The following is a 13812-nucleotide window of genomic DNA, read 5'->3' on the forward strand; positions in this document are numbered from 1 at the left end:
TTCTCTATAACTAGTGGATCTTATTTCTCATCCATTGACGTAGGTCAATTGGATCAAATCATGTTAAATTATTTTCTCTTGTGTGTTTGATTGATTATTTGATTATGCTTTCACTGGTATGATTGGATTGAGGCTTTTTAGCCTAATAAGTTTTATCAGAGTTGTGATTATCCCTAAAGAGTGATTTCAGAGTGTGGTGATCCTAACAACTGGTATTAGAACATGGTTTGAGATATAGGAAGAGGCAAGTTTAGAGGAACTTGATTCAAGGAAAAAGTTTGAGTTCATATTTTGAGGATCGATTTGTATGAAGCGTAAAGGCACACAAGAAAAGATGATTGTAAGACTTCCATTGCATATAGAGCCAAATATGTCTAGCTTGAAGATTGATGATTGATGAAATTTGAGTCAAGGTGAAGATTGTTAGGAATAATGACCCAAATCCTATAAGAGATTTGTTTGGGATTTGTTAGATATTGCTTGATGGACAAGAAGACTTGTAGAAAAAGATTTATAAGAGAAAATGGATTCTTAAAAGGTAAGTTTGACTTGTAAAAAAGAAATTCTATGAGGAAAGAGATTCTTAATAGGTAAGTTTGTATGCTTATAAATAGGTGAAATCTCTACAAGGTTAGGTATGAAAAAAAGATGTAAAAAAGTTATAAGGTTTTATGGGTAGACACCTCATGAGACTACTGATGATTTACATCTTATAGGTGTATATGTTGGTTTATGAGTAGACTAGAGAAGACTATAAGGGTCCATATAGGTATGATGAATGAGTACATATGGGTATGTTTTTTGTTATGTTGAAAGGGTGCATATGGGTATGTGTTTATTTGGATTGAGAATACTCCATAGGACTAGAGGATATTAAGAGGGCCTATGGATATTGATTGTTGAGTGGTTGATATGTTTTGATTTATGTTTGTAATTTTCTACAACTAATAAATCTTGTTTCTCATCCATAAACATAGGTCAGTTGGACTGAACCACATTAAATTATTATCTCTTATGTGTTTGATTCATTATTTGATTATGCTTCTGCTAACGTAAATTGAACTAGGGCTATTTAGCCTAACACTTATATAGCTCTTGAAGATATAAAAATGGATGTTTAGGACAAAGGAACAAATAATATCAACAAACATAATTAGATAAATTCAATGTAAAATCAATTTTAATTAACTGAGATTTAATATTAAAATTTCAAATTTTGTTTTGTTTTGTTTTTTTAAGTTTAAATGATGGGAGACTATCCCATTTTAAGGTAAGGGTATGTTGCAAGCCTTATCAATTATTTGCATTCGATTTAATCGTCCATCAAGAAGGCTTACTAGTAATAAAATTTGAATATAAACCTTATAAAGTATTGGATCTTTATTAACTTAAATCTCTCTTTACCATATCATAGAATTAAACAAAGAGGTATTAGAGTTATGAAACTTCTAATTTTTTATTTTGTTTCAGACAAAAATTAGATTATTCTTTGGAATTTTGTTTTTTGTAATATGATTTTTTAGTTTGAGTTATAGTGTCTCTATAGTATTCTAAAATTTTTAATAGTGTCCAAATAATCTAGAATTAGAAACCCCTTTTTCCCTAAGATTTTTTAAGATTTTTGGAGGAAAGTAAATTTTGTCTCATTTTTTACCTTAATAACAATTTTTTCAATCTATTTTACTCTTGAAAATCAACATAATTGCATAATAAATCAAAACTCAGTCTGACATGATAAGCTATATTCATAACCACATGATGGATAAAACTACATTCCTACTAATACGATTGGACACCTAACAACAATTGGACATATATAACGTTTTTAAAAATAACAATGTTGTAGATTACTGCAAATTCAGAATTTCAATTTTTTTTTTTAATTTTAGAAACACTACATTTTTTACATATGAAATATAGTTTCTTGTTATGGAAACATAATTACTGATAAATTGTAGTTTTTTATTTTTTATAAAACACTACATTTTTTTTTTTACATATGAAACATAGTCGATCATTTAAAAAATAACAAAATAAATTTAATATTTTTCAATATCAATGACGTTTCTTAATATAGAAACATAGTAATAGATATATTATTCATAATAGAATATTTAAGATATTTTTAACTACATTTTTATGTCAAAAACGTAATGTTTGATAAATATAAATTTTTTCAATATCACTAATTACATTTCTTGTTATAGAAATGTAATAATTGATAAATGTAGTAATTGATCACCTGGAAACATAATAACTAACAATCTCATGTTTTTTAGTTTAAAAACATCGTTGATAATAGGTAAAAAATAACAAAATAAATTAACATTTGAACATGATATAAAGCACATTTCCTTTTAAGGCAACATCACAGAGCACTAGTCAAACTTGGATCACATCTTTTCTATTTCACTCAACATCGCCTTCTAGCTTTATAATTTCATTTTCATGCAATTCATTTTAGCTTATCTTTAACACTATATGCTCAGTCTACTATTTATTTTGTACGTATGTTCTGTATTATTTTTTGCATTAGATGTCTTTTTTTTATATTAATAGATCTGGGTTAAATCTTGATTGAAAAATTGTTGATTTATCATATGTGTTCTTTCTATTGGTTTTTTATTCTTGATCTACAAAAGTTTTCTTACTATTTCAAGATCTAATCAAATGTTTTCTTGCTATTTATTTTTTGCTAGATGTGGCTTAGATCTTGATCTACTAAATGCACATTATTGTTTTTGATACATATTTTCAACAATAATAAAAATCTTTCTTGTAAATAGCTATGGTTAATTTATCAATAAGAAAGAATATGCAATCGATAACAATGCTTATTTTGCAAATGAATTAAATGGAAAGTAGTATGTTTCAACTGTTGCTTATTATTATTATGACATTGGTTGCTATGAAACTTAGAAAAAGACATAGAATCTATTATGCCAATGAAACTCTTGATAGGCTTCAAATTAGGTCATTGAACTTAAAAAGATAGTCTTTAAGAGTAAGGGTGAAAAAAAATTGAGAAAATTGATAATTGATTCAAAATCATAAAGTTTGGTTTGAATAAGATTTTTTCTTATTTGGTTTAGATCAAGTTTGGATATTAAATATATATATATATATATATTAAGTTTGGATCTAATTTGGACCGAGTGTGAAAAACAAAAAAAAAATTGAATTGAACCAAATTATATATTTTTATTAGTTTTTATATTTTTTAAATTTTTATAAAACAAAAATAATTATTTTTATATAAATCTATTTAAATATATTAAAAAACTATTAAAATAATATATAAAAATTTAAATTTTAAAATTTTAAAATCGATGGACCTAACCAAATTGAATTGAACTGATAGAATTTAGTTCGAATCAAATTGGTTTCAAAAGAAAGTTAATTCGGATTTGGATCAGTTTAAAAATTCATAATGCTACACATTATCCAAAAAAAATCAAACTTAATCTGATTTGATCTTAACCATTATCACTCATATTTGAGAGTAATAAATAGAGTGTGGATAATTATTGAATGGATATGAGAGTTTTTACAAAATTATATCAATTTCTTCAAACAGAAGGAAGATTAAAGATATCTAGACATATGTCAATAAAAAAAATGGTTACTAGCTTTCTTCACATCATTACCCATCATACAAAAAATAAGGTTATGAAGTATTAAGTTACCAAACTTAGAAAGATAGCTAGTAAGCAATTTCATGCTACGTTGAATTATGTTTTGAAATTGCATTTCCTATTTAAAAACCCAAAAATCAATAGTAGAGAATTCAATAGATAATAGATAAAAATGATTTAAGGTAATGCATTAATCATTGCTTGCTTGAATAAGTATTAATAAATCTCAATTTTGTATTATATATTAATAAGAGTTGTTAGGTTTAGGGTTGTTTGGGAGCCTTAAATGAAACATACATAAAGGTGAATATAAACTCAGTTAATAGGTCTAGATATTAGAGCTAGGAAAACTAAAATTATTTTTAATGCTCTTGGTGATTGCATACCAGATATGCAATTCATTCATTTCTACTAGGATAAGAAGGTTCTGTAACAGAAAATAAAGTGTTTAGAGATACCATTACACGTAGAAATGATTTAAGAATCCCACAAGGTATTAGCTTTAATTTTTTTGTTTTGGTTATGCCATGGAACACATTTTAAATGTTTATTAATATTGCGACACTAGATTAAGTTTTTATTATTTGTGTGATGCTAGATACACAAATGAAAAAAGTTTTTTTGGCACTTAACAGAAATCAAAGATACCTCTTGAATGATTAGAGGCTAAAACACCAATCTATGACACCCTAAAAATACTTCAATACAAAACATTCTTAAGCAAAAAATTGTATCGAGAGATGTTTTAGTACATTGAAAGCTAGATGGACAATTTCTGTTTGCTGCTTTTCTCCATAATTTTATTAGGTCTACCATGCTAATTGATCTTATTGATGTGATGTTGTTGAAATAAGTAATAGTCAAGTAGAAAGAGATGGTCATTAAGATTTTGTTAGGCACATTGAGCTAAGTGATATTTGAACTGAGGTTAGAGAAAGTTAGCAGAAAATATGTTCATGAATTGATTACAATCCAAAGGTTAAAGACAATTTGTTCGTTTTTCTATTTGATTGCTGATATTGTTATGTGCACGATATGTTGAATGTACTATTTATTTTCAACATTTGTTTTATATTTATTTTCCTATTTGTTTTTTTTTTTTTGTTGAGTGTACAATGTAGATAACTATTGCTTACAACAATATTTATTTTGTTACCATGTCTATTGATTTTCTTCTCTGATAATTATTGCTTTATTTTCATTTGTTTTTGATGTGATATGCATTTGTTACACAATATCTAATTATATTATTAGGATATCAAAATGTCTTTATCTGTTACCAACATAACAAGTACATTCAAAAGAAGAAAACAAACATCATTAATTGGTAATCACACATGGATAAATGTGAAAGATGCCATACTTGTCCAATGCCAACTATTTTGGTTGATGATCCTAGATGAAAAGCTGACAATAGAACATTTAGGTTGGTTACCTAAGACTTTTGAAAAAGATGTTGGAGGCCAAAATTCCCTAAGCACAACTGAAAGCAAGCTCACCATTGAGTCAAGGGTGACATTATTGAAGAGATAGTATCATACGATCTGTAATATGATAGCCCATGCAAGTAGATTTGACCGAAATGATATAGACAATGTGTAACTACTGACAATGATGTTTTTCATCAGTGGGTTTGAGTAAATAGTTAATATGAATGTAGAAGTTACTTTGATTGCTGATTTTTTTTTTCAAAATATTTTATATATATGTTCAAATCTATTTAATTTAACTTTTATGTTGACTCAACCAATGCTATACGATTAAAGAACAAATATTTTTCTCACTTTAATGACTTTGTTAAGATTTATAGTAAAGACAGAGCCATTGGAACAATAGCTGAAATAGTAACTGATGCTGTGAAATCATTTAATGCTGATGATGATATTGACTTTAGGTATAAGAACAATTTTTGAATACCTTATTATTTAAATTGTTTCATAAAATAAGAACAATGAGAAAAATGATTTATTACCTGAAACGATAGTGACAGCAATGACTACAAGCATAACGACAATGATTGTGATTCAACGATGTAGGGTTTAAGGTATAAAGAAAATTGAGAGATGTCGAGAGACTTGTAATATGATTTTGGGAAAAAAATTATAAACAATATCAAACATTGAGTTTATCATTTGATAAACATCATGCTTGTTAAATCAATTTTCTTTTATGATTTCTCAAATACTATGTTTCTAATGATAGAAACGTCATCTTTATACATAGATTGCGTTTATAAACCAAACTATAGTGCTTGATTCTTTATCAAATACTGCATTTATTATAATAGAAATGTCATGTTTGTTATCAAATACTACACTTATGTACTAAAACAAGGTGCTTGTTTATAAACCAAAATGTAGTGCTTGGTTTTTTTATCAAACACTATGTTTATGTAACAAAAACACCATGGTTGTTGATAATGAATTTTTTTTATTTGTCAAAAAATGCATTTATAATAAAAAAAAGTCGTCTTTAAACTTTATTATTATATATATTTTTATAATATGTCACCTTATTTTTAACATAATAAAAATAAAAACCTTCTTTATTTTTTTTGTTTAGTGGTTGTTACATGTTTAATTTTAATAACATAATTGATAGTTGAATGTTTGTTACATATTATTTACATGTAATGAAAGATATTAGTAAAAAAGGCCTTTATTACATAATTTGAGATTTTATGAACCAAATATAGCAATTTAACATTCCCATTATAAAAAGAATCACCCCTTCTTAAGAATCTACACTTTTCTGAGGATTACTTTTTTTTCTTAAAATTTAAAATTTCACGAATCAAATGCTCTTTTAAGCTCATAACAAAATAATCTAAGAATAGATAATGTAAGACAATTTGAGTTGATTAAATCAAAATTATACTTTTAAATTGATCGATTCAACTTTGGTAAAAATATTTTGTTTTATCCACAAAGAATTAATCCAATTTGTAAAAAGAAAAAAAAAAAGATTTCTTTTTTTTTTTTATAAAATTGAGATTAAATGTTTATGGAAAATATTTTTTAAAAAAGTTTTAAATGAAATAAGTTAACGTGCACATCGTTAGAAAATTAAATCCAAAAAAAATAAAAAATACCCTATTATGTTCCCCGAATAAAATTATTTTTAAAAAATTATGCGTAATCCTTAAATTTCATGACCAACCTAAACAAATATACATATATATAGGTCATTTTAAATGGAAACAAAAGCAGGGCAAATATGGCATAATTTGCTTAGCAAATTAAATCCAATAAACTAAAACAAAGGTCCCTACTTTTCTTTGTTTGATCTAAAAGTAAAGTTGATTTCATTTATTTGATTATTGGTCACATGTTTAAGACATTAGTTTATATTTCCACAACCAGTGAATCTCAAAAGCATCGAAAAAAACCTAACTATTCCAACCAAACCACTTGGTTTTGTCTGCAAAAACCATGGGTTTGTCTCCCAATTTTTTGCTCAAACCGCCTCTAGTTTTCGACCACTTCCCATTATATAAAAGAACCCAACATCTCATTTCTCCACCCAACTCAATCAAAACTGACCAAAAAATCTCAAGAAAATCTCCATCTTTAACCTTTTCAAGAATGAGTGGAGCAGCAGGGAAAGCCTGGATTGTGGCAGCTACATTAATTGGAGCAGTGGAGGCATTGAGCGACCAAGGAATATGTAGATGGAATTATACTATAAGATCACTGCATCAACATGCCATGAACAACGTCAGATCTTTTACTGAGGCCAACATGATTTCTTCTCCTTCTTCTTTTTCAGCTGCTGTTTCAAATAAGTTGAGAGAGGAAAAGAGGAGGAAAGCCGAGGAGAAAATGAGGAAAGTCATGGATTTGAACTGTTGGGGTCCTAATTCTGTTAGATTTTAATCTTATGATTCATAGAATTTTTTGGCAGAGAAAAAGTAGACCATCTGAATTGATGTAAATGAAACCTTTTGAATATATATATATATATATATATATATATATATTTTTTTTTTTTTGTGGTTTTCATATTTGGTTTCAAAGATTGGGCTCCACGCATGGAATTTTCAATCTAAATTTGGATTGAAAACATTTTCTTTTTTCTGACTTTTCTAATCCGTTGGTTGGATTTTTTATATACAAATTGAGAGCAACTCTCTCATTCCAACACTCAATTCCAATGTCTCTGCTTTCTACCTTTTTTGAAGATATAGCTTGATTTTATTAAAATTATATGATTGTTAATAACTTAATGGTTTCTAAAATGTGAATTTATATAGCTCTTGAAGGTAGTTAGGACAATGGAGTAGATAATTTCAACACAATAAATTCAACATAAAATCAATTTTAACTAATTGAGAAATGAATTTAAAATTTCAAGATCTGTATTTTTTTTTTTTTTTTTTAAGTTTAGGTGATGGGAGATATAGGACATATTGCAAGCCTTATCAATGATTTACATTGGATTTAATTGTCCACCAAGTAGGATTAGTGATAACAGAAATTAAATTTAAATCTTATAAATTAAATTTAAATCTTAAAAATAAAATATTCAATTTAGAAGCATAGACTTGAACAAATAAGAATTAGAGTTGTGAAACTTCTAATTCTATTTGACATAGTTTTGAAAAACTTTAATGTTTTACATTTTATATTAATTTTATATTAAAATTTTGATATTAGAGCTAAAAACAAATTTGTTTAAAGTAAAATTTCTAGGTGTGTCATTTTGACATATTCCTTACTATAGAAAGAATATTCTTCAAACAAGGGTATTGACAAATCCATCAAAATCAGCTGGAAAACTTTTTCTTGTATTTAAAATGCCTGGGGTTCCTACTTTTTACCAATTCCAAGCTGTTGCTAACACTGCCTGTAGTTTTTCATTTGTTTGCTAGTATCTAAATTATGTGGTGATAAAAACTGTATTTTAATTATTTATTTATTTTTAATTAATTATCTTATTTTTGTTTTTATTAATTATTTTATAGCAATTTTTCAATAAATAAAAAAAAAAAAGCTCTGTAATTTCAGTCTCTAATTTTGCAAACTGCACTGAGATTGAAACTAAGCCTCAATCTTAGTTTACAGACTTACGGCCTGGTAGAATATTAAAATGTTAATTTTAATAATCAAAATTTAAATTCTAACAGTTTAATTTCTCCAAGAATCAACAATCCAACACAAACGAAAAAGAAAAGAGAGAGAAAAAAAATTCTTCCATAATCTCTCAATAATATCAACCATAGGCTGCAAATCAAGAAATTCAACAAGGAAGGCTTGATTGTTGCAGCTACAATAGGTGCAGTTGAGGCTCTTAAAGACCAAGAAATATGCAGATGGAATTACACAATAAGGTCACTTCATCGACATACCAAGAACAATATCAGATCATTTGCTCAGGCCAATATTTTTTTCTCCCACTTCAGCCGCTGTTTCAAATCAATTGATGAAGAAATCTGAAGAGAAAATGAGAAAAGTCATGGATTTGAGCTGTTTGGGGTCCTAATACTATTAGATTTTGATGTTATGATAATAGAATATTTTTCTTCCCTCCCCAATTCTGTTATGAATTTGTTACTAGCAGTAGTTGGTTCAAGATTTGGCTGGAGATGAACCTGAATTGAATATAGTTTTGAATGGTGAACATGTTCTTTTCAGTCTTAACGTTTTTGGGTTTGTTTTTGGCTCTTATTTTCATTTGATTTATATATGAAAGAATGAAGAAGAAAATGTTCATGGATAGGCTCAAAATTATTTTCTCATAGACTTGTATCTGATTTTTGCAGGCAAGAGAATATAGTTGAAACAATTTTTTTTCAGGAAATTTTCTAATTGGAAAGAAATTTACACAAATTTATGGAAATCTCATTGCCAAATCAGCAAATTAGCTTGGATGATGGCAACAAGGATTGGAGTGGTGGAGGCATTGAAAGATCAAGGGCTTTGCAGGTGGAATTGTGCATTGAGATCAGTTCAACAGCATGCCAATGCTAACATCAGACAATATTCTCAGGCTAAAAAATTGTCTACCCCCTCTTATGCTTTGTCAAAGAAATTGAGTGATGAGAAGTTGAACCAATTGAAACAGCAGACTTGGTAATTCATCTATTTATATATATTTATTTGGTATTCAATACGTGTAAAATAAAAAAATTTATCGTTGTATCTATATAAAATATATTTTTTATTAAAATTTTAAATTTTATTATTTTTATATTTTTTATATTATTTTTATATCATATCAATATATTATATTTGAAATTATCGTACAAGAAGCGCTAAGAAAAGTTATGCATTTAAGCTGCTGGGGTCCTAATTTAACTAAAACCCCTACATTATTTGTGAATATAATGCCAAATTTCATTAAAAACTTGGCTCAGAATTGAAAGTGCCAATAATTTCAATTCAGGTGAAATTTTGTATAGAGAAATCAAAGCTGTAAACTAGGATTTGCTATAAGATTCCCTAATAATGCCTATCTCAGACAAGCAAGCAATTAAGATATAATTATTGTGATTATCTTGTGATGGTTGGTTGGGTTAACCATCTTAATATTAAGTTTGGGCTGGGCAAGCAGCCCATAAGCTGACGCACAGTGTTTCTGATTTTTGCTTTTGGGTCTACAGTCTGTATGATTGAAAGAGTTAGTAATGGTAATGGGTAGGGTATAGAATGGGTAAGATATTTTTTATTTTTATTTTTATTTTTATGTATATATTATATTTATGTTGAATTTATATATGGGATGAATATTTTAATTTATCATTATTTATTATTTTCACTGGTATTTAATGGGTCAAGATAACTTTGTACTTATACTTTTTTTAAAAAAATAAAAATAAAAATAAGTTTTTTAATTTTTAATTTTTATCGTGTATATTTATGTAAATTTTTTATAAATATATATTTTTAAATAGAAATATAGGTTGTAATTAATTTAAAATATAAATTTATATTATTGAATAAAAATTTATTTATTAAATATATATAAATATATATAAAGTACACATATATATACGAGACGGATGTTATATTACCTATTTTTATATCTATATTTAGTAAAAAAAAATTTTTAAAATCATACTTATCTCTTTTTTAAAATTTAATGTTTATTTTCATCTCTATTCAGATAAAAAATTAAATTTCTTATCCAATTTATATAAGATTGACATCCCTATTAGTAGTATTGAAGATCATTTCAAAATTAAAGATTTTAAATTCGAAATCAAAATTATAATTCAAAAAATAAAAAAAATTAAAGTTGTGGTTCAATTTTTAACATGTACACATTTTGTTCCTTAATTTTTTTAATTTCTTTTATAACAAAATAAAGGGTGAAAAATAGTAACCATGAAAAAAAATGAAAACTCTTTTTTTTCTTTCCTTGATTGGCATAAAATTTGAAATGAAATACATGGATTCTGGATAAAGTTACATGGAACAATAATAACAAATCAAAATTACCCTCAAAATTTGTGGAAGGGATTTCAAAAAGTTCTCATAAAATAAAACAAATAAATCCCTTAATCCTAATTATTAGAAAAAAGAAAGAAAAAAAAAATCAAATCACCCGTTTAAATCACAATCATGGAAAAGACATCTTTCCATATTAAATTATTGAATCCAACCAAAAATGGGGGAAAAAACAGTGCAGGCAGTTATTATGGGGATAAAATTTTTAGGGTATTTTCTTTTTGTTTGTTTGAAAAAAAAATTTATTATGTTTTTTTTTAGAGATTATGGGCCTACAAATTTTGAGTGTTTTACGGGGTTATGTCTTGTACTTTTTATGCTATTTGGAAATGGACAAAAATTAGAAGAGGAAATCATTGAATTTGATTATAGAATAAGCAATAGTGTCATATTGTTTTCAAAAAAACAAAATGTCACTAAGTCAAAAACAAATCAATGATCAGTTGCTCTCGATTCAAAATTTCAACGGATAAAAAAAAGTTAAGGCAGTGTTAGGTATTACTTTTAAGATCATTGTGATTATTTAATTACCATGATAATTATCACCAAAGTAATTTGATCACTAATAGTCTTAGATTACCATGTTTAATGCAATATTATAAATCAGTAAAGTTTTTAAATCACTATATTCAACATTATAAGAAAAAAATAAAATCATATAGTATATCGTATAAAATATTCAAAATAATCTTACAAAAAAGTAAAATATTTATAAAATAATTAAAAGTTATTTTATAAAAAATTACAAAATATAAATCAATTTTGATAAAAATAATTTCTAAAAAATTTATTAAATAAATTCATTATTTTTTTCTAATCAATATAAATTTATAACATTAAACCTTTTTAAAATAAATAATTAAAAAAATCGATTTTTTAAAATTTGTAGTGGCTAACTTTTTGGGATAATGTTAACTATATTTTTCATAAATATAAATTAATTAAAAAATAATATTGAAAATTACTTTTCTATAGTGATAACACTTTGCCATCCTGTAAGTTAAGAATCAAATCACTCCCAAGATAGTAATTTTATCACCCTAGTAATTTAGAATTACTCTCATATAGGATTTATAAATTGTTATCAAATAAGGTGATGTAATTATTGAGTGTACATCATCGTAATTTTTAAACGAATCATCCCATACCAAACACTCTTTAAGAGAAAAGTTTAGAGCCTTTAATTTGTTACATTAAAATTTCAAATCCCTTCTAAGCTCAAATATATATGCTCATTACAAAAAACCATGCTAATTCCATAAAAAAATTTCATCAATAATACCCGTTAGTACTTATTAATTGGTCAATTGACTTGATTTGGATTTTTTTTTTGTAAAAGGTTACAATTTAAAAATAAAAAAAATGAGTTACAAGTTTTAAAATTTTAATTTCAAACTTATTAAATATCATTTTTTTAAAGTGATTGTATGAATTAATTGATCTAATTTTTGATACATTTCTTTGAATAATGAGAGACTGACTTTAATTTTATCTCATAAATTTTAGTTGGACAAGGTACAAAAATTTCACATGTAAACTTTTGATATAGATATATATATATTTCATGTATTTTGATTAATTCGTATAAATAATATCGTTTGTTCAATCAAATCCAAGTATGTATTTGATGAAACAAAACAAAAGATTGACTTTTAATAACCCTAATTCTCCAAAATTTCATTAGGATTTAGTCAATAAATTGTATATGTGGAGACACGCACTCAACCTATGAGGTATTATTTACTTTAACTTAAATGTCTTACAGTTTTATCCTACAAAAGATATCTCATAAGTATAGGTTTAAACCTCTACTTATAAATCATAGCAAATCTTCAGAAACTCTCGATGTTAAATTAAAGTGTCATAAATTCTCCCCATTAAAGTTTTACGTCCTATTAAAGCTTGATGTCCCATTCAAGCCCAACACAAAACACAAATAGAACCACAAAACCATATATACCAGACGTTGAGATTCTAGAGGTCGCTTTCACCATGTAACACTTAGTTTATATCCTACTAATAACCACTCTGATGTCATTTGTGAAAACTCGAACCCAACTTGTGAGGTATTATCACTTTGAACCTAAAAGTCTCACGGTTGTGTCTCACAAAAAGCACTTTACAAGTTTAGGTTTAAACCTCTACTTATTTATTATAGCAGATCCTTAAAATCTCCCGATGCGAGATTGAAGTGTCACAAACTTCCCTTATTAAAACTTGACATCCCTGGTAAACCAAACATAAAGCACAGACAAAACCAGAATCACACTAGACATTAGGATTCTAAAGGTAGTTATCACCATGTAGCACTTAGTTTCTTTGAAATTCTACAAGTGGCTCCCACAGTGTAGCACTTAGCTTTCGTACTACTGGTAATCACTCGAATACTACTTGTGAAGATCCACACCTAACCTGTTAAGTTTTGTTTATTTTAATTTGAAAGTCTCACGATTTTATCTCATAAAAGATACCTCACAAGTTTGGGTTTAAATCTTTACTTATATATTATAGCAGATCCTCAAATATCCCAATGTGAAATTGGGGTATTATAAGCTCCCTCATTAAAACTTGACATCCTCGTTAAGCCTAACACAAAGTATAGATAGAAGCACAAAACTATACACACAAAATCATAAAATCAAGATCACACTAGACGTTGGGACTCTAAAGGTGACTCACACCATGTAGCACTTAGCCCCCACAAAATTTTAGAAGTGACTCCCACCGTG

The 13812-nt window shown here is 26.5% G+C and overlaps 1 protein-coding gene across 1 annotated transcript; it reads left to right on the forward strand.

Annotated features, from left to right (window-relative positions):
- Window positions 1-6965: 6965 nt before the first annotated feature.
- LOC111288258 (uncharacterized) lies at window positions 6966-7898 on the forward strand. The gene has a single exon (XM_022879074.2). It carries the CDS (start codon window positions 7067-7069, stop codon window positions 7508-7510), a length of 444 nt encoding a protein of 147 aa, XP_022734809.2. The 5' UTR covers window positions 6966-7066; the 3' UTR covers window positions 7511-7898.
- The last annotated feature ends 5914 nt before the right edge of the window (window positions 7899-13812 follow it).

The sequence above is a fragment of the Durio zibethinus genome, chromosome 4 (assembly GCF_047325235.1).
Source record: "Durio zibethinus cultivar Kanyao isolate XHJ-2024 chromosome 4, ASM4732523v1, whole genome shotgun sequence".
Classification (NCBI taxonomy): domain Eukaryota; kingdom Viridiplantae; phylum Streptophyta; class Magnoliopsida; order Malvales; family Malvaceae; genus Durio; species Durio zibethinus.

Excerpts from the sequence above, each read along its gene's own strand:
- LOC111288258 (XM_022879074.2), top strand. The coding sequence starts at position 7,067 with ATGGGTTTGTCTCCCAATTTTTTGCTCAAACCGCCTCTAGTTTTCGAC.